The sequence below is a fragment of the Danio aesculapii genome, chromosome 20 (assembly GCF_903798145.1).
Source record: "Danio aesculapii chromosome 20, fDanAes4.1, whole genome shotgun sequence".
In the NCBI taxonomy this organism is placed as follows: Eukaryota; Metazoa; Chordata; class Actinopteri; order Cypriniformes; family Danionidae; genus Danio; species Danio aesculapii.
The window spans coordinates 9777166-9800646 of record NC_079454.1 but is presented as its reverse complement, the minus strand read 5'-3'; the positions used below and the strand labels follow the sequence as shown (position 1 = coordinate 9800646).

Here is a 23481-nt window from a genome sequence, read left to right as displayed (position 1 = left end):
AACATGGGGAGAACATGCAAACTCCACACAGAAATGCCAACTGACCCAGTCGAGGCACGAACCAGCGACCAATACCGTGACGCCCACAGTAATTAAATTATATAATTATTATATTATATATAATTAATTACATTATTATACATATATTTATGTGTGCGTATATATATATATATATATATATATATATATATACTTAAAAAGATTTGAAGAATTCAAAATATTAACTGAATGATATTCAGAAATGTTTAGTAAATTACATTTTGACAACAAAGTAAATAACTTTAAGAAAAATTGTTATTTATAGATTTAGTTATTTATTTAGCTATATGTTAATTTAGCTCAAATACTAATTTCTTATAAAAAGACAGATCTTTAGTCTTAACTAAATGTCATTATTTAATAAAACTATCATTAAATTATCAATTTTAGAAAGTAGAATGTTTAACATCAATTAGCAAATCCTGAAACATTGAGCATTGTTGATTGTTTGTTTCAGCGTTTTAATTACTGATCAATTACAATATTATTTATGTAATATTTAAAAAAAAATACATTTCAAGGAGGGTTAATAATTCTGACTTCAACTGTATATATATATATATATATATATATATATATATATATATATATATATATATATATATATATATATATATATATATATATATATATATATATATAAATATATATATATTATTTATTTATTATTATTATTTTTTTATTCACCCAAGCAAAGACACATTTACCATATAATCATCAAGGACTATGAAAAAGAAACAAAGCAACAAATCAATCAGTTCTGTAGTATTTATTAATCTGGTTACAGGAATGAAAAACAAACTGGCAGACAAGAACATGCGTAGCTTTGACATAAAAGTGTTTATAGGAGCGTTAAGCTCATATACAGACAGATCAGTGAAAGTGGAGCGTGGTCAGAGGTAGAGACCCTCAGGTGTGCCCTCTTGCTTCTTGTACAGCACATTCTCCTTAGACTTCTTGAAGTCCTCATTTGTGACCTTCATCCTGCGCTCTCGCAGAGCCATGAGCCCTGCTTCTGTACAGATGGCCTGCAGAGACACGCAGATATAATGATGGTGAGCAACTCGACTGAAAATCATGGGGGAAAAGACAACACAAGAGGGCAGCAGCGCTTTTTGGAAACACTTTTAACCATAGGTCTCAAACTCAATTCCTGGAATTCCTAATCAATTACAGCTGATCTAAATTACCCAGGCGTTCAAAAGAGTCTTGAACACCTTGAGTAGTTGCATAAGCTGTGTTTGATTAGGGTTGGAGCAAAACTGTGCAGAGCTACGGCCCTCCAGGAATTGAGTTTGAGACCGATGCTTTTCTGCAGCTTGTCATTATGTTTGGGGTCAGGGTGACCTCAGACATTTAATGAATGTTAGTAAACCAAAGTTTCTAATGATATAAACACTGATATAATCCTTCTTTGTCTTATCTATACATTTCTGCTAGGATTTGGGAGATAATGAATATTTTTTTTAACCATTTACACCAAAATTTCTCTACAAACTCAGCTAGCTTCATCACTTAAATATTGATCTAAATGTAATGCAAGTTGCTTATTCATTTTGATACAAGCGTTACAGGCACAAATCTGCCATCTGTTGGTTAAAAAAAACCTTCAGATTTAGAAATAATGTATTTTGATCATAGATGTCCAGCAGAGGGCTATAGAGATCCATTCAGTGCATTTTCTGAGCAATTGTAACAGAAAAATACATTTTTGATCATACATCTGTCTCATTTTTTAAAGTATCATCTATATCAGGGGTGCCCAAACTTTTTTTTTTATGAAGGGCCAGAAACCAAACTTAACTGAGGGCTTTGGGCCGAAGGTACATTAAAGTTTCCAGGAGTAATCTCCTAATTTATTTCCTAACATTAAAAAATAACTAGAAAACATTAATTTAAATTATATTAACGAATGCAGTATATTAAAATTACATTTAATGAAGTTATTACAGCAAAAACATAAACAATCGCATTAATACAATAGAGTTTAATGCTGAATACACTAAGTTGCACCTGCCTTTGCCATGATTTGCCTGCTGATGTCTTGTGCATTGCCTGATATCCGTTGTTTACATTTTTTTTAAATCTGATGAATTTACAAAACGAAAGAAATTATAAAACAAACAAACAAAAGGCTACATTACATTCGAAATAATGACAATATTTTTCAAAGATATTCGCCCTGACCACCAACCCATCATTCTCCCTCTCTTCTCAAATGGAATTGTGGGCCAAAATAATGACCCGTTTTCACTGAGAGGTACAGTACGGTAGGGGTTGGTATGGGTCACCTTTATCAAGCTTGCATTTCCACTGCCAAAAGGGTACCCTTTTGGTGGCCGTGGTGTATGTCAGAAAGTTTCAGCACTTCTCACAAAACAGATGCTTTATATGCATGAATGTGTATTGTGTATTGATGTTCACTACTAACTTTTCTATGAACATGATTTGATTATAACTGCAGATCAATGATGTTGTGAAATAGCGTACTGTGACATCTGCAATTATATGAAATAAATAAAAAAACGTATATGAACACATACAGACCCTTACAGTTTCAGATACGTTATCAGTTACAGATAAACTACACAAAGCAGACATTTAGTCCTTATTTGGGTTAAAAAACAACACGAAATATAGCCCACAGTCAGAGCAAACCTCTCATCTGTGTCTTTAATCTTCAGCAGCACATGTAGCCTCTGTTAGAGAGTAATTCTGTCATTCTGAGTTCATAATAGTCCATAAGGTGATGATAATAGTTAAACATGGCAGTTTGTTCAGAAGCATAATTTGCTGCTGTTTTTTCCAGCTTCTCTTTTGTTTTTTCACGTTTCACTCTCACAATTTGTCTCTTTTCTGAAAGGATCGGATATCAGAGCACTTGATCATTGGCAGGTTATTAATATGAGCTCAAGAAGTTCATTATTTCAAATATAGACGTGCGGCGAGCTCTCTGGAGAACGTAAAACCACTCACGCTTTACACAGGCTCGTATAACAACAACAGGACACGTCAGATTTTGTTCTTGGCTTTGTGGCTGTTCAACAAGACAACGACAAGGTTTGTTTGAGCTTGGGTCGACCATGGCTCGTTATTATATGTATATATTATAACGCTGTAATGTCTCGGCTGTGTTTTTAAAAGTGTCGCTTCCTTTGTTTTTATTCTCCTTCTTCTGCAAATGACGTATTTCTGTAAACCAATAGCGTTCAGTTGCGCATCTTTGCAAAGGGTGACCAAAAAGTGGTATGGTACGGTTCGCTTTTAGGCACCCTTTGACAGTGGAAACGGCCATAAAAGCGTACTGAACCGTACAGTACCACTCAGTGGAAATGGCTCAAAAGGTTAGAATTTGCCAACGTTGGCCCCCAGGCCCTAGTTTGGGCATCTTTGATCTATATTTTAATGCTATGTTTTGGAAGATATGAAGTACTTTTTTGACCCATTTAACCCTATTCCAACAATTTATAGAAAAAATAAGACTTTTCTCAAACACTTCAAACTTTCACCCAATTTAGGTTTCATAATTGAATCATTTCATGAAGATGTGCAGTAAACAGGAGTAAACGATGATAGAATACTCATTTTTGGTTTATTACCTTTTAAACAAACCAAATCGAAACTGAAAACAGCTAATCACACCTTCTAATGGCCAAAACATCTATCACTTTTTTAAACCATGAAAAAATATCTGAAATAGTTGCACATAGTGTAAATAACATATATTTATACATATAATAATAATAATAACAATTATTATTAATCATGATCTATATTGATTACTATTTCCTATTTCCTTACTTATTGCCTTTCCACTGCACATGACATTCGGACACGTCTGACGGAATATGCCCCCTTGTGGCAGTCGCACAGAATTTCAGTTTTGGATTCTTGCGCTGTCCGAAATACAGGAGTGCAAAAGCAAGAGCCATTATTCTCCGTCGGTTCACCATAGTTGAATGAATGAATACTAGAAACTCATAGACCGCTAGACCTATGACCGCTAGACCTACTGCAAGACTTTGCAAGAAATGTGGAGGCAACATAAAAAAATAAGATTTTTATGACTCATTTATGAATAGAAATGTTTCTTTGATATAAACTTTTCTTTGATTAAAAAAATAACGAAATAACTACTATTTCTCATCTCGCGCGCATGGATCTGCTTGGACTACACTGGAATACATCACATCAAGTCGACGTGTCGCATACGGTCTTTTTGCAGGCGTTCAAATATTTTAACGTATCCGCAGCTCAAATCGCATCCAAATTTTCCGCATACGGAGAAGATCGGAACTCCACGCTGCTCCCGGACTTCTCTCCATTGGAAATAAATGACTTCCGGTCTGTCGCTTGTCGTTTGTCATGTGCAATGGAAAGGTGGCTTTAGGGTTTCAGACTGGACGTGACCACCATTTGCAACACAACTCCTTCACATAGAGTCGATCAGGTTGTTGATTGTGGACTGTGGCTTTTTAAAACAATAATTTAAAAACCTTACCAACCAAATGGTGAATTGCAGCATTTCATTTACTCACAACCATCGACCCTAACTGGCTATATTTTATGCCGTTAAGCATTATAATCTTAATCTGTGTGCAAGATCCTCAGTTTTTTCATTACTAAGACATTACAGTACTCTATGTGAGGCAGTTAAATCATTCAAGTGCTAGTGCTAAAGTGACACTTCTTATTGGCAGATCATGACTGTAGCAGGCACAATATATTATTCACCAAAAAACAGCCATGGTGAAGCAGCAAAAGTCCCTAGATTCTTATGTTGGAGAATATAGTTACTAAACACATTACAGGGTACAAGAGAGCGAAATGTGTGTGTAGATCGTCGAAATGGCAGGAAGTATGTCCACAGTTTAATTACTCTTGCTAATAAGACAGACATCTCTATCGTGAAAAAATCCGAAAAGCATTATTCCAACAAAACTTTTGTTTTTCAGTATTTTTTTTTCTGTCACTGCAAAACAGAAAGGCCTTTGTCCCATTAAATTGTCACAAAAGTTTGCAAACATTTAATTTTTCCGGCGTGAAAACTGCATAGAAGTTCTCCTTTTAATTTCAAGCACTTTTAAGCACTTTTCAACAAAACAAGCCAATTTTCCAAGTATTCCAGGCCTTGAATTTCTGAACACCAAATTCAAGCACTTTAAGCACCATGTGCGAATTCTGATATTAGCCTAGAAAATAGCAACTTTAAGTTGCCGTCTGTCTTAGTACATGATGTAACTACAGAAGCGTCAAGCTTTAAATAGGAAAACAATCAAAACTCCACTTATTTGAAAATGTTCACATGCTAATGGTCTAATCGAATTCAATGATTTATGCTAAGCTAAGCTAAAAGTGCTTCCGCCAGAGCGAGATCTGCTGAAGGGATTCAAACATGGTAATTGTTTAACTCTAGGGGAGTAATAAAATGACCCTATTTAAAAAGAAATTGAGTGTTTCTTTAACTTAACATCAACAAACCTTAATGTCGGCTCCTGAAAGGTCATCTTTGGCCAGGATGAGGTCGTCCAGGCTCACGTCCTCGGCCACAGTCATTCTGCTGGTGTGGATCTGGAAAATCCTCCTCTTGGTTTTCTCATCTGGTAAGGGGAACTCAATCTTTCGGTCGATTCGACCTGAGAGAGAAAGCAGAAAGAAATGCAGCTTTAGGCACATCTGAAATTCACACGAGCTCTGAGTCTAAAGGCTGGGACACACAAAGCCTATAGTCGGCCATTAGGCTTCATCGGGCTGTCGGTCATTGTTGAGCTGACTACTTGGTTTGGAGTGGCCAACATGTCGAGTCTCATCAGGTTAACATCGGATCGAGTTCAACATGTCGAATCGGCGTTGGCCTTTGGATGAAGAGAGCGCTCTGATTGGTTTTCAGCAACGAATCAGAGGGCAAGTTCAAAAACTGAAGTGACATAGCAAGTGAATTCCGCTACATTTCTCAAATATGTCGTACCGGGTCTAATTAGAGCAGGGTCGAGGGTCTCTATTCTGTTTGTGGCCATGATGACCTTCACGTCTCCACGCGAGTCGAAGCCGTCCAGCTGATTGAGCAGCTCCAGCATCGTCCTCTGAATTTCCCGCTCACCTCCTGAATTTGAGTCATATCTGCAAACACAGATGCAGTCAGGGAATGTCCATGACAAATATATTTTCCAGCATTGACATCGCAATGATGTCACTGAAAGTAAATGGGTCGCAGCATGTTCAGTGTTAATTACAGTAGAGCAGGTTCACGTGATCTGTGGAGTCACTGCAAAGTTGAACCATAGTAGAGTGTAAGTTGATTATTTGCATGTGTTTTGAAGTGAGTTTAATACATTGACACACTTGAAATTATAATGTTTGTAGCTTTGACAAAGATTACAACTATATTACATGATTAATACCATACAGACTGTTCACCTTATACTCCGTGTACGAGCGGGCGCAGCCATTTGAATCATTTTGGCTCGAGACTTCAGGTCTCATTCACTTCCATTCATTTTTAGAGGTTAAAATGAGCTCGTTTTGCTGCTTGGTGTTGCAAACTGACATTTTCTTATTATATTATTCTACTTTGTCTGTATTGTCATGCAAACACTTGTTTGTAGAGTAATTAGTTTGACCATTTTCTGCCGTTTATTATTCCTAGTCATTTCTCCCATAGGCAGCTAAATCGGAAGTTCGAAAACAATCACAAAAACGCACACACTTCCGCATTGAAGAATAAGGTCAATACAGTGTGATTTACTACTGATTAGTCAAGTTCTGTACCAGAATACTGTTAGACTCCCCCACAAAACAAAGCACTGTTGATTTTATTTTTATCTTTGCTTTATTATATTTATCTATGCTCATGATTAGTTTTATTTTTAAATGCACTAGCGTCAAGCATGCTAATATGCTAATAACATGCTAACAACATGATAATTCATGCTAAAATTCACTGAACTCACTTATTTGTACTCTACCTGCTATGTGCCCCTTTTTTAGTATTTTTCTCTCTTAATTTTATCTAAACTCATTTGTTTTTATTGTCCATCATGTTACATTCCTCTTGTAGTGTTTTTGTTATCTGTATTCACCCAGGGTCTGAAAGTAACAATTTCAATTCTCTGTTTGTCTGTACAATACATGCGGCAGAATTTACAATAAAGCTGACTTTGATGCTAAAATCGTGCTAACAACATTCTAATTCATAGTAGAAACATGTTTAAACCATGCTAGCAACATGCTAACTTATCACTCTACACATTTCAAAATGTTTCAAACTAAACAAGCTACTTCAAACAGGCTTACTCAAGCCAACCTCAAGCATTCGACAACAGCCCCCTGGTAGTAGCTATAATGATGACCTGCACAGTATTCTGCAACTTTACAGACACATCGTGTGGACACCAGAGACTTGTTTTACATCTTTAGAAAAGCAGGCATAATGGATCCCCTTAAACATATATGTGATCATCCCAAGACTATAAACCATTTTAAGAGATGTAAACAAAAACAATGGTCCCAAAGTATTTCCTGTTTTACATTTTTTAATTTTTATTGCTTCCGAGAATCTAAAAAGACCCACATATTGATAAATAATGTTATGATAGCTGTTTTAAGATTAAGTTATGATTGAATTGCCCCTTGTTACAGTTATGAAATAGTTTGATAACAAGCAGGAAAAGCTCATGGGCCAATGACTGGACCACATTGAATTGGTCTATAGCAGGGCTATTTGACTGGTGTCCCGCGGGCCGAACCCGGCCCTCAAGGCAATTTGTTCCGGCCCCCCAATTAGTGTGACCAAGACATCAAAAATAAATTTAGTTCAGTTGAAAAACGGTCGCTATAGTTATGAAGTGACATGCGTCTGTTCAATACATCACAAGCTGCAGTTGAAGGATGCGCAGAGAGTGAGTCACCTGACATTAAGCGAGTGGCGCGAGCAGCCGAACACATCTGGATATGTTTGTAGAAAAGGCCTTTTGTACAATGCACTGATATTGTTAACAGGGATGCAATGATTAGCCAATTTCATTATAAACCGCACATTAGTTTATTACAGTTAATTAATTGTAATGGCTTCTCAACGCCACGTTTCTGTTGCACAGAACAAAACTGCTGCAACTAAACAAAGTAATGCCACCTGTGTGCTAGTTTAAAGTTCCGAGCTCATACCGAGGCTAATACGCACGCACATTAGATTAACTATAGCAGCAGGCCGTTCATATATTGCGTCTTTTCCGCACGCAAGTTCGTTTTTCCAATGGAGAGGTGCGCATATTGGGAGCGTTGCGCAAGCGGACCTCCAGCCGCACACAGTAGAAATTATCTCAGGCTGTAGTGGTGAGAGCTGTGTGGCTTTCAGTGCAATGTAAACAAAAGATACGTTAGAGGAATTATTACAAATTATTAAAATGATTATGTATGTATGAACGCAGATAATAACAACAGTTCATTTAAAAACTAATATATAGCTCAAATTAACATTAGACAAATGCTATTTTTGTATTTATTATTATTTTTATTGATTGATTTATTCATTGTTCTGTCTTTTATTTTCATTGTAAATTATCACTGTTTAATTAAAAAAACTTTTATTTTTAAGTCCAAAGAGAGAAATGGACTATTGTTTGTTTTTATTAATATTTTGTGCTGCATTTGGTTACTGAGCAGCAATAAACAACACTTTAAAATAAGCCGTTTTCTTTTGATGTTCTAAATTAGTAGTGTTTTGAATTTAATAAATGCATAATAATCGTGATAACCGTGAAACCATGATTATTCTTCAGACTATAATCGTACAACCAATATCTATTATCGCTTCATCCTTAATTGTTTTGCAGTCCAAAACATAACACATGAATGTGTCTGAATGTAGAAGAAACCTACTTGAGTAGTATTGTATAGTATTGTAGAGTATATGTTGTGCATTCGAAATACAACATTAGAATGTTTGCAAGAAAAAGCCACATTGTACGATACACTGATGTTATGTAGTTTCAAAATGCAACTTGTTAACGTTTTAATGTAGAAAAAGCCAACATGGGTGTCTTAAGAAGCAAAAATACAGCATATGGGCTCTTATATTGCTGTTGTGTCACCACTCATATTGCAAAGTCATATCTCTCCAGCCCCTCATTTGCGATGCTTTTCATGAACTGGCCCCATGACAAACTAATTAAATAGCCTTGGTCTATAGTATATAGAGTATATATTTGATATTATTAGAGAGCATATATTGTTGTACCTCTTGGTTCCAATGGCGTCGATCTCATCGATGAAGACGATGGAGGGTGCATGCTCCTCTGCCACCCTGAAGAGCTCGCGCACCAGTTTGGGACCATCGCCCAGATACTTCTGAATCAGCTCTGAACCCACAACACGCAGAAATGTGGCAGATGTCTGATTGGCCACAGCCTTGGCGAGGAGGGTTTTACCTGTCATGCAGAGGAATATTAGGAATATTTTAGACATCAAAGTCTGACTCCTTTCTAAAAATTGTCATCAATATTCAGAGGTAATTAAGGATCAGAGATACAACTATTTAAAAAAATGGGGTTTAAAATAAAATCTTCATATTAAAAAAATCTTCACAATAAGAAAAAAGTTATAAGCTAATCATAAATCAAGCTTTAATATATTTACAGTAGGAAATTTACTAAATACTTAATATCCTAATGATTTTTGGCATAAAAGAAAATCTATCATTTTTTGACTCATAAAATGTATTTTTGGGTATTATTGGCAAAAATATACCTGTGCAACTTAAAATTGGATATAAGAGGTTTCAAGAGAAAATTAATCAATATTTTAAGTTTTTGTATTGGTTTAGGCCTGTCGTGGATGAATAAATATCACATTAGAAACACCAGTAGGTGGCAGCAAGTTTTCAATAAAGAGTGATTCACTTCATTCATCAATTGATTCATTCAAAACGACTGATTTATTTAAATCCAAAGCAAAATAGTGTTCAAAACGTTCCAATAATAAATGTGGAATCTGGACATACTACATTTGTTGTATCTTATCTGACCTAGCAGTTTAACTTAATGTTACGTCACAGCTTTCCACAAATACTCTCTCCCATGGCCTCATGGGATAGTAAGGTGTCCACGTATACCCACTTCAGAATCACACCAGAAATAACCTTACCTTAAAAGTAAACCTTACCGTAAAAGTTACCTTTTACTTTTTTACGAATACTGTAAACGTGAACATATTTCTTCTGTCATTTTCTAATTTCACCTACTATATAGCATGTGAATTCAGACTGCGCTCTAATGATTTGACTTTATATAAAATTATTCAAGAAAAAACACTGTAAAATTGCTCTGAAACATGCAAATTTGCCGTTTCTGCATGTTTGGAACTATTTTCATAGACAAAACAGAAGATAAATTGCATCTAAAATGTAACTTAATTAAAATGAACAGTTCAACGTCACAAATCATTGTCGCATTTGTGATCGCACTTACTCTAAAATTCAGAAAAATTAACAATTTTATGCCCTATAAAAATAAAAACAAAAATAAACAAATGGATATGTTTTGCTTTCAATAACTTAAATGATAGGATCATCAGAACTGCATTCTGCAATGTTTTTTTTTGTTTTTGCAATGTGAGTGACATTTATGATAGCTCGCTAATTGTTAATACAAGTTAAGATACTCTTGTCGATTATAAATGTTATTAAAACTCACCCGTTCCAGGGGGGCCGTACAGAATAACTCCTTTGGGAGGCTTAATACCCATTTCTTCATAATACTCAGGGTGGGTCAGGGGCAGCTCCACAGATTCCTGTAGGTCATTGCAACAGGCAAAATATTAATATTAATATTAAGCAGCATCATATTAGTAAAGCAGATTTACCTTTCCCTATCTAAACGTAAACACAAATGCATTTTCATATTATTAAATATTTTAAAATGTCATTTATTCCAATGATACCAAAGTTTTAAAAATAATTTATTCAGTCTTTAGTACCACATGGGCCCTCAGGAACCATTCGAACCATATGCTGTTAATTTTTTCATTTTTTATTATTTTTTTCAGATAGATTCTGTGGTGGGGTTATTTTCAAAATTTTTTGATTGCTAGAAAGTAAGAGAAAAAGTAGAATGCGAAAGTTCCAGAGAAAAAGAAATTGCCTGTAACAATGTAAAAATACTGACACTTTTCATCCATTTAAGCAATTTTTGTTGAATAAAATTGTATATTTTCTTTCAAAAATCTAATTAAGAATCTTTTGAGTGGTTGTGTATAAACCTGACTACAACCTCACCTCATTTAAGATGTATTTACCAATTTCATATGAAGAGTTTAGATGCAAAACCCTCTAAATCAATTAGACCTCTTTTTTTGTGAAGCATTTTCTATCAGGCTCCTCTGATCAGGTACAGAAGTTTCATTTAATAGATAATGAAAAGATTATTAGCTAGTAAATAAAATACCTTTTTTTCCAAAAATTATTATTATTTTTTTCAAAAAAATTCTCTGGTTTTTAACAAGATAAATTTTCTTTTGCGTCAAAACCAGCTAAATCCACGTGTGCTTTTTTTCGCAGAAACCTCTAAATCCACTTATCTGGACAAGACAGTGTAATTAGCTGAAAAATCACTAAAGACGCCATTTGAAATTATTTTACCAAACATAAATTACATACACAAACCACCTAAAAATAAAAATACATAAATCTGTCAAGTAAGCGGCAGTTCATTCCACTGTGGTAACCCCTGATAAATTAGGAACTAAGCAAAAAGAAAATTAATGAATGAAATCTGTCAAGTAAGTGCATTAATAAATAACATTAAAATTAACATTAAATAAATCTTAGCAATCTGTTGTCATTTCTGATACATGGGATTTGGATTTAAAATGTAAACATTGCAAAGCTTGTTAGATTTAAATATGTAGTGTAAAACATTGTGAGACATCAAATCTGCATGTGCATTGTCCATTAATATAAAAAGCTTATAAGACGTATAGGTAATATGAAGTCATGTAAATAATGTATAGTTTTATACACTACATTTATCTTTTATAAAATAGCTTACATTTGCAAATAAAACACAAGGTGGGCCTACTGGCCAAAAAAAGGATGTCTCTTAGACACTTTTAGAAGCTGTCATTCATTCATCCTCACCATACTCAAGGTCTTGGTCTAAGTCATAGCATCCATGTGTGATAGAAGAATAGTATCCTAATTCTGTCTTTGTGAAACGCAATTGCCGTTTAATGTATAGTAAATCGGACTCATTCAAAGCGTTGCTGCACAAAAAAAAAGCTATAAATGCATGCTACACTTCCGACTGTACAGTGTGTTTTCTTTTTCTTATAATGCACAGAGTTTTTAGGTAAGTCATTTTTCATTTGCCATCCACTGACAGTCGGACAGGCTCATTCAGTTCATCAAACTCCATCTTTTAAAAATCGAAAGCGGAATAAAACAGTCTCCTCATAAAAGCCAGCGTATCAGCGTGCTGCTACACTACAAACATATGATTCGATTCACATCTTCTGGTTAGTTTTCGGGATATAGTAGCTTTTGCTGTCAAAGGCAAGTGGCGTTTAGAGGCTTTTGCCAACAAACTGTTATTTCTAAACAGGCTAACGCTGGGATTTAGATGATTTGAAGCAAAAATATTTGTTGAACATGTACTACGTGCCTAAAGCATTCACTCAATTTCATTAGCTCATTTTTGGCGGAAGTGGCATTAAGCGGCTTTTGCATCTGAAATCTTCATATATTAATAATTATATTATAAACAACTATATTATATATTACTTATTATTCTGCACTAATAATTTATAAACCGTTTTAAAGCAAATAGTTTTCGCTAAAAGTAGCGTGGAAAAATGGCATTCATAAAAAAATTGTGCAATAAGGTTTGTACCGTTTGTTATATATTTTTACGTTTTATTGATATATTTTGTCATTTTAATTGTTATTTATGTTTCAGTAACACAAATTTATACACAGACTTTTCCACTGTTGGCATATTTGCTTATTTCTCACTGCTAAAACAATATCAAGCAATGCTAATTATGATTTTTAGAGCTTTTAGAGTCTTTAGAGCAGTGGTCTCAAACTCAGTTCCTGGAGGGCTGCAGCTCTGCATAGTGTAGCTCCAGCCACCTCAAACTCACACCTGCTTAATAGTCTCTAGTAGTCTTGAACACCTTGATAAGTTGGATTAGCTGTGTTTGATTAGGGTTAGAGCAAAACTGTGCAGAGCTGCGACCCACCAGGAATTGTGTTTGAGACCTATGCTTGAGAGAGTAGAATGACTAATCTACAATTTGAAAAGGTATTACCTTATTTTATTACACAGTTGTCTAGAACACTTGATTCTGGTCAATTGTGATATTACCAGATAACACCAGTTAAAACTAATAAAACAGGCTCATCCCTGGACAAATACCTGCAATATTGGGAGAAATGGATTGTACTTATGGCTTTACGCAGTGTAAACTGATCTTTATATGAATGTTAATGTGACCTGTAAGGAAATATGTGACCAGTCAACTCTTCAAGAAGTTCTTATGTGTTTTTGTATTTTTTATTATTATTTGTATTTTTCCCCTCTTCCTTTAAAAAAGAAATAAAAAATAAAGTATTTTAAAAAAAAAACCCAGGCTACTTCGAATCATCTTGAATACGTTCACATCCATATTTACATCTCTATTACAAAGCTGCTTTTGTCACTTCGGCGACTGAATAATATGTAGGATAGTGTATGCTCCATTCAGCCGTTTTCGTTATTGTCAGTTTTGCATTACTAATACGGCTTAGAACAATATTTAGTGTCTAATTTTTACGCTTTGTGGCAGGTAGCCATGTAATAAGCAAGATAAAGCACATCCAAGCAGTTGTCTTTGCAAAATAAAGCACTTCCGTCTTATGCATCAGTTATCCGCATTGTTTCACCCTATCCATAAGCCTGTTGGGCTTTATTCTGTGATAACAATCTCCAGGATGTACTTCATCCCTAACTTAAAACAGCCTTTTATGGATCTTCCACACCAACATCGCTCGAATAAACACTCCTGTTTCTTTAATCCGATATAGAACTGTCTTTAACCTGCCTTGATTTCTTGTATCTGATTGTCCAGTCCACCAATGTCAGCGTAGGTCTCTTGCGGAGCCTTCTCCACCTTCATGACTGTAACAAGAGGGTCTGTGTCGTCCATCAGCACCCCGATGACGGCATGGACCTACGTAAAACAAGTTATTTAACAGATCAATCCACCAGTGTTCAGCATCCAGAATTAGCCTGCAGGACACACAATCTGTTGCAGACAGGATACATTTAAAGATTCAAACCCATTCAATTTATATTAAAGAGGCCATATGGTGCTTTCTAATGTTTTGCTTTTGATTCAGTGTGTAATGTATCTGTTTGCGCACATATGGCTCTGTTTCCTCTTGGTATTATCATGCGTTTTCAGTAATCTGATCATAAGTGGTCAGCCGAGACACATCACTGCTTCCTTCTGGTAATATCATGCAGTCAGACGTGTCTCTTGAGACCAGATCTGTCGAGACACTTTCCTTTTATTTCGACACGCTATACCCCATCTTCGTAATAGAGTTCAGTACACAATATGAAAACTACTGCACAGGTCTACATATTGAAATTACAAGTAAAAGCAAAGTACAATAAACTGACGAAACATCTACAATAACCTAACCCACTAGAATAAATTCACATGGCTCTGTAGAATTCTTGATTTTGATTGGCCAGACACGACATTACATCCTATGAATCTTCTTGATAAGATTCTTGTTCTTAACTGTTTGGCACCATCTTGCAACTTAAATAAATAAATAAATATTAATAATAATAATTCATTGCTTAGGTTATGTAAACACGTCAGCGATTCTGTTTTGTTTCCTTTTGCAGATTCTAAAATGTTAGCATCCAAAAAGTATCCCTTGAAGTAGGGTTGGGCAATAAATCGAAAAAAAAATTATCGAAATTGACATACAGAACCTATAATCGATATTATTTTCCCAGGTTGATTTTTCGATTATTTTCCCTACTGTGTGTGGAGTCACGTGACCCCACACTGATTTACAGTATACTTCTGCAAAGAGAGCACGCATATGGTCCAGCGCAGCCTTCGCACAGTCGCATACCCATTCACCTCTCAAAAATTTACCTACACGTTGCTGCGAACGCTCTGTGATTGGCCGGTTTGGTAGTGTTGACACGCGTGGGTGGCATGGAGAGCCACATGATAGCAGAGAGCCAGTCGTTGGAGCATGTGTTTAAAATTGTGGAGTCCTGTGGAGAAGCTCCAGATGTAAACTTTTGTTTACCTTATGATTAAAGTTGCTGCACAACCGTCAGTTCCTGCCTCTAAATGAGTGAGTTTTAACTTCCTGTATATTAAGGTGGCATTGAGAAAAAAACAAAACCCCCATGACATAAAAACCCACTACCAGCCAGTGTCTCTGAAGTGTTGTTGCAGAGCAACACAAGCAGCACGCTGAAGTATAAATGCACAGCTACGCACAAGGCATGTGCCCTGGGTCATGGTAATCACTCGATGCAGAAGTAGATATTAGGCTTAAAAGTCTGAGGCTGATTTATACTTCTGCTGCCATATCTGATCTCTGGTCAGGTAGGACGATGAACCCATTCTTGAGACTTAAGCCTGGTTTATACTTCTGCGTCGAGTGATTGGCGTGACTCACGGAGCATGCAATGCAAGTCGCCATGCATTTATACTTCTGTGCGCTGTTTGTGCTGCTCTGCAATAACACCTGTAAAACGCTAGCTGGCAGAGGATGTTTATGTTCCTTTGTGTCAAGTTTCTTCACTGGTGTTTAGTTTTTTTCTGAACGCTATCTTAACGTACAAGTAGCTCAAACTTGCTCATTTTGAGGCGGGAACTAGTGGACATGCAACTTTAATCATAAGGTATCATAAGTCCTTCATAGGACTCGACACTTGTAAACACTCGTTCCATCGGGCTCTGACCCCCGCCCACACTCGTCAGTGCTACCAAGCCGACCAATCACAGAGCTTGCACTACATGTCGTTGTTACGTGTAGTTACATTATTTGAGAGGCGTGCGTTGGCCACGGCGAGGGCTATGCTATCATGCGCAGGCTGTGCCGGAGCATATGCGTGCGCTTGACGAAAAAGTATAAATCAGCCTTTACTTTGCACTGAATTGACGATGATTGAAAGCTGCGCCAGAAATGCCTTGAGACGGCATATTTTCCATTACATTTAAATTATTATTTACATTAAAATGTTTGCTTACAGAAGATGCAAGAAATGCACTGTTGAAAATATTATCTACAGGATATGCAAGAGTTATTTTATTTAGAGGAGATACTGCTTATTTTCTACTGTTAATATGAAAAACATTGAAAATAATTTCCAAAAGTGCAAGTTATTGAAGAAAACTGACTGTTGGTTTTAGCCAGTGTGTTTTAATTTCAGTTGTTCAACACTAATGATCAATAACTAATCATAGATAGTAGATAGTGTGTGTTTACTTCAATTATTTAAAAATCAAGCAATGCACCCTTCAATCAAAAATATCTGACAAAACTTGTCAGTGAACTATGAAGGCAAATATATATATACACATAAAACAATCATTCATTGGTCGCAATAGAGTTAAAATGTTCAATTAATCAAGATTTTGATTTTAGGCCAAATCGCCCAGCCCTACTTTGAAGAAGTGTCTGCATCCTCATGAAAATGGGAAAACTGGATTAAAACTATGTAAAATGTCAATAATAAGTAAATTTTTAGTCTTCCTGTAAAATTTTTAGCAAATGATGTTCAACAGAGCAAGGGATTTTTCAAAATATTTCCTATAATATATTTCTTTCAAGAGAAAGTCTTATTTGTTTTATTTAGGCTAGGATAAAAGCAGATTTACATATTTTTAAAAACATTATAAGGTCGATATTATTAGCCCCCTTAAGCAATACTTGTTCGGCTGTTATATAAAGACTTACCCAAATTCCCTAACTTGCCTAACAAACCTAATTAACCTAGTTAAGTCTTTAATTGTCACTTTAAGCTGAATACTAGTATCTTAAAAAATATCTATTAAAATATTATTTACTGTCATCATGGCAAAGATAAAATAAATCAGTTATCAGAAATTAGTTATTAAAACTATAATGTTTATAACTGTGTTGAAAAAAATTTCTCTGCATTAAACAGAAATTGGGGGAAATATACAGGGGGCTAATAATTCAGGAGGGCTAATAATTCTGACTTCAACTGTATGTCACACCTAAATGTGGCACTGTAAACAAACACAAACAGAGCCGCTAGGTACAAATGACAAATGGTTTCACTTTCTCTATTTGCATGTGCTCACCATGCATCTATATTTGAAATAATGAACTTGAGCTCATGATAATACAGTGCGCGTGATTATTGAAGTGCTTCTCACATCTGTTTAAAAACAAACAAACGCTAGGGTAGCGTGAAAAACAAACATGCAAATGATTCTTTTAGCAACCTAAAACAAATAACGAATGAACTGCCATTTATTTACTTTTTCTCCACCTTTTAGCAAATTATGAACTCTAAATGACAGAATTACTTTTTAAGAAGAGGTTACAGGTTATGGTGAAGAATAAAGTTGTTTTTGAACATAAATAAGGCCTAGGTAATTTTTCTCTAATTGGAATCATTTTTGAGACAGTAAGGGTCTGCATGTGTTCATATATGTTTTTTTATATAATTACAAATATTTAGGAACTAATATCAGCATTGATATGCAGCTTTCGCCATATCCTGTTTATCAAAAGATTAGTAATTAACATTTAAAGCATCTGTTTTGTAAGAAGTGCTTTTCATTAAATATGAGAACAACCCATACAGTTTTTCCTTAATTTTTCTTTGAGCAAAAATTTTGAGCTCAGGTGAAGTGGCAACTATGTCTGTGTTCTGATTAGGTATGTTGCATACTGGTCAAACCGATGAATTACCAGTTTGTAAACATTCAGGATGCGCGCGCAGCAAGGTTGCAGAAAAAACAGGGAGCGCTAGCATTTACAGCGAGGGAATGACATCTGATGCGGTACAGAGTTTGTTGTTGTATTAGAGATAAGTTATATTAATTACATCTTATATATATTATTTACATAATGCTTTCAGCGTATTATAACAGCCTGTCACTCAGTGATAAGCACAGTTATTCAGCAAAATTAACATTAAGTGAGTGGCGTTTGTCTGACAGGTCCATGTGCGATAGCACCCTCCCAATGGATATTGGATTAGACGAAATGGCCAAGCATCCAGCCCGAAATATACAACTATCTCATTGAAGCTCCAAGTGATTTTACAAGAGAGAAGTTAAAGGCCTACAAGTCTTTGGATGCCTACAATTGTGTTCTGTGTGGTCATGTGCAAGAAATAATGCTCCATGATTACCAGATTCAAAACTTTGTAGTGCTAAAAACCGAGGTTTTGCCAAGCCAAAGATGAGGAAAGAAGAAGGAGCTACACAAGGCCTGGGTAATTAATCATCAACAAGCAAAACAACTGCATTCTGACAGAGAACTGCACCTGTATGTCAGGGTATGTGAACTTACATGTTTACATTTCATTGTTAGCATTCAGTGTCTGCGGTTTAATTTACCATATTTAACTGTTTTTGCTGAAATTATTGCTGCAATCAAAAGCGAGTAATGTGTATGATTCAGCATAGCGTGAACTTACCTGATATGAAAGGAGAACTGCAGAGTCTAGCATTTTTAATTAGGTCCTCACTCCATTCAGCTCCCTTTCAGCCAAAGATGTTGGTTGTCATTAAAAGCAGTGTGGTGTATTTTTGCACTTTGGCATCCTACCGCACAACACGACATGTTTGCTTTTACAACGGGTCTTTTTTTGCAACCGAGAATCCGTGTGACGTAGGTTGGTAATTCCTCTATAGGTACCGTTCCAATAAATGCCCCATGTACCCAATCTACTTCCATTTTACCTTGTGATTAAGTAAGACCGAACAGCCGGGTTCCAGCAGATCTTTGTCCACAAACGACAGAATGCTGACGTAGTGCTCGGAGCCCACAGATGTGGAGACGATGGCATGATTGTCATCAATGATCTCCTCCAGGGTGCCCACAGACATGGGCGTCCCTCTGAGGTCATCGACCTTTGACCTCTCCTCCTATGAACAGAGAAAACCGAAACATCAGCACAGACAAACTGATTAAAGAATAAGAAAAAGAAAGACGTTGGATGGATGGTGCACCTCCTGTTTCTCCTCAAGAGGTTTCATCTGCTCCTGGTTTCTGATGAACTCTTCTTCCATTAGCAGGTAATCTTTAATTCTCTCCTGCTTCAAAAGCTTCAGTCTGCACTGTGTGTGAGGGGTGACTGTATGGAGAAACAATCTGACGTTAACACAAAGAAAAGTGGAGCTCAAAGTACCCTATTTTTTTGTTTTGTTTTGGTTTCCAACAAACGTTTTTACATGAATGTAAGATCAAAAACACTTTTTTTTAAAATAAAAAATGTAGTATCAGCTCGTTTCACTCTCTCTAAACCCCACCTTCCCAAGAGTGGACTTTACTCTGATTGGTCCAATATTTCCATGTCTGAATTCTAGCACTTTACACCAGGTTTATTATAGTTTTAGTAATATATATATATATATACATACATACATACATACATACATACATACATACATACATACATACATACATACATGCATACACAATATATATAAATAAATAAATGTGTGTGAAGTTAAACACAGCTAGTTAAAATTTTTAGGCAAATGAAGAAAGTTTAGAACACATTTGATGTTTAATTCAAAATTAAACATGTTTATTTATATAATCATGTGCTTAACTGATGTGTTTGTCTGTAAAAGCCGAAAAGCCGCAGACTCTGTGTTTGACTGTAAAGGTCAGCTTATTAATACTGAAAAGGACTTTTTGCTTCTTTTTTTTTATCTAAGTTAGTTATTCAGTGGATGATGTTAGACGTTAGTTTTTATTTGTTGTGATATTGTTTTATTTCAAACCAAGAGTTTTACTCTTTTAGTTTTCACTATTTTACTAAAATAATCTTGCTTGACACACTGTCTTGTGAACATTAACAATTTCAGAAACATTTTCAAGTGCTCAACTTTTTGAAGTGCAGAGTGGATATGCTTTTTTACAAGTTTTTTCTTATTTTCTTGACATGCCAATATCACAAACCCAACTCTTCCAGTCTCAGCTACAACTACAGTGCATGAGAGTAAAAGTAGATGTTGTTGGCAACCAATGTAGACCACAGACTGGCACTCAATGTGCAATTCACTTACATTGATTTATTTGTAGTTTTGTAACCTACAATTACCTAGAAATACTGGCAACAGATAAATTTCTGATGGATGACCACATAGTAACAATTGTCTCAGTAACTTCTTTATTTACTGAATTAGGTAATGATTAACTTTAATTCTTGATCAAAATAATTTCAGAGATTTAAATATTATTATTAAACATTTAATAATAATGAAACCATAAAAATGGCTATATGTCAAACCATCCTGGAGCAGTCATCCTTCAGAAAATCCACTCCTTTACAGGGCATTGAAAAAAGCTTCTGTTTTTGAGAGATAATTAGTCCATTTATCATGTACTTTGACCTTGAAAAGGTTTCAAAACAATCACAAACAGCTGCATTAAACACTATGTGAAAGACAACATCTTAAAAACAATAATGAAATTAAAAGAAGTATGACTTCCTGTACCTAAAGGCAGTTTGCTTGCAGCATCGGGGCCCTTGGACTTCCTCTTTCTCTTGCCTACTCTGGTTGGAATGGGCGGCTCATATTTCTTCTTCTTGTCCTGTTGTGATTGAAGATAAATGTATTAAATATGGACAAAACTCTGTCTGATGATGTCATTTTAAATTGCATGCATGCTATTTTGGTCACCTTATCATCTTTCTTTCCACCTCCCGGTCCGTGTCCTCCACTTTGACTCTGGCCCTGGGTTGAAAAAAAATCAGGTCTAATATTAATAAACGGTTAAAACACTACTGGTCAAAATATGGGAATAATTATTGGATCACTTTAACTGAAGTTTCACAAAGCATGTATCTGATCAACAAAAAACAACAGCTGTAAAATAAATCAAATTTCAAAATAAAATTGTTAGTTGACATGCAATATGAAATAGAAAAAAGCTCATATAAAATATTCAAGACTTTTAATATAGATCATGTGGCTGTAGAAAAAAAAGTACAACGTAAAAAATATATTGAAAAAAACTATCAGTACAAACAGAAACATAAGTGCTTCTATCAAATATTTATTTTTGTCAATCAATGTTTCTAATATTCATAATATTTCATAAATAAATTGTTTCATTTTCTCTTTTTATACACTTTAAAATGTAAAAATGTATTCCTGTGTTATCAAAGCTGAATTTGCACAATCATTACTACAGTTTTCATTGTCGCATGATCCTTCACACATTAAATAATGCAGTGTATGAAGCAAGAGACTTTCAAACATAACAAAAACGATCATCATGTTTACATCCATTCCAAGAACTATATTTCTATTTTATATTGGTGGTAGTGTAGCATTTTAACTCAATTAGATTGATTTGATATATTGTTAACAAAATAAATGGTAATAAAACGCATGAAATTGACTCCATACAGTCATTAAAATTGCTTTGAGAGCAGCATAATGTAATATTAGCATTGATTCAGGAATCATCAGTTTGTGCTGCAAAAATGTACATATTTTTTATCCATCTAATGCAGTACATTTTCAGGGTTTCTGCAGATTTCTTCAAATCAAATGTAAGACTTTTTAAGGGCCTTTTAGAACCATTATAAATGAAATTTTAGACTTGTATATGCTAAACACTAAAGATTTTTTGTAATGGCCCGATTATGTCTGAAAATAGTTTTTGTAATAATGGAAGATCATGCAAAGGGATGTGTTGCTTTAGTTTTCTTTCCCTAATTGGGGGATTTCTTTCCCTGATTAATTTGGGGAATTTGCTGTAAAAATGTCTAACAGTTGTTGTGAATTGTCTCTCTTAGCAATAACAACTTAAATATATATAAATGTTTTTAAAGTTTTCTGATGGATTATTGGTAATTGGGTGTCGGCCGATTGGGTAGCTTTACTTGGACATAGGAAAATTAAGACCTTTTAAAATTATTCAAAACCTACAACACTATTACAGTGTATTTAAATGTAGTTTTTTAAGGACCCCTTTCAAGACGCTGCAGACACCCTGATTTTGAATGATAGATGGAATGAAACAGAAACAAAGTGATAGAATGGCAGATAAACAGATAGAAGAGCAGACAGAATGGCAGATAGATAGATAGATAGATAGATAGATAGATAGATAGATAGATAGATAGATAGATAGATAGATAGATAGAACGACAGACAGACAGACAGACAGACAGACAGACAGACAGACAGACAGATAGATAGATAGATAGATAGATAGATAGATAGATAGATAGATAGATAGATAGATAGATAGATAGATAGATAGAACGACAGAATGATAGTTAGAACGACAGAACAATAGATAGATAGATAGATAGATAGATAGATAGATAGATAGATAGATAGATAGATAGATAGATAGATAGATAGATAGATAGATAGATAGAACGACAGAACAATAGATAGATAGAGACAGACAGACAGACCGACAGCTAGACAGACAGACAGACAGACAGACAGACAGATAGACAGACAGACAGACAGACAGACAGACAGACAGATAGATAGATAGATAGATAGATAGATAGATAGATAGATAGATAGATAGATAGATAATATTCTTTATTCATACCCTAACGTTAAACTGATTTTACGGTTTTCGACCAAACTACAGCAGTGAAACGAGCACAAATACCACAATTATGAACAATATAATATCACCAAACTCTGAATTCTATTAAAGTCTACACAGGCATTATCTATTGTGTCTGCATAACTTTAAAAATCACTGATTATTCCTTCACACAACACGACTGTTGGGTTAATCCGTCATCAATCTATTAAAAGGGATATTTAATGTAAGTTACAGCAAGCAGACATCTTTCACGCGGCTTTTGGTTTTGACAGATTTCACACATTACATCTCCGGATCATTAAATAAAGGTGGACAAACAAACATTAATCAAACAATCGTTGGTAAATAAACTGCTGGCTCACTCACCATTTTCACTACCGCTGGTCGCCCACAATACACGTCACTACGGAAAACTGGTGAGACAACTTACGTCAAATATGAAAACGTGTTTGTTGAATGAAAGTAGCTTGGCGTTTAGTAAAAGATGTGCAATATGTTACCGCTCAGCCGTTTTATAAACATCAATACTGCTCATTTTATAGCTTATATTAGCTGTAGTGTATGACCATTGGCTTAGCCTGCTAATATAAGTGTATTATGTAATAATTATTTTGTACAGCACAAAAAGA

General features: G+C 35.1%; 1 protein-coding gene across 1 annotated transcript; it reads right to left on the bottom strand.

The window, feature by feature from the left end:
- Positions 1–793: 793 nt before the first annotated feature.
- On the bottom strand, positions 794–23269 carry psmc1b (proteasome 26S subunit, ATPase 1b). Its single transcript, XM_056481420.1, has 11 exons — positions 23219–23269; positions 20950–21003; positions 20764–20860; positions 19267–19391; positions 18997–19182; positions 14113–14241; positions 10728–10824; positions 9275–9464; positions 6008–6159; positions 5521–5675; positions 794–1067 (listed from the first exon to the last, which is right to left on the bottom strand). Exons 1-11 carry the CDS (start codon positions 23219–23221, stop codon positions 933–935), a joined length of 1323 nt encoding a protein of 440 aa, XP_056337395.1. The 5' UTR covers positions 23222–23269; the 3' UTR covers positions 794–932.
- Between the last annotated feature and the right edge of the window lie 212 nt (positions 23270–23481).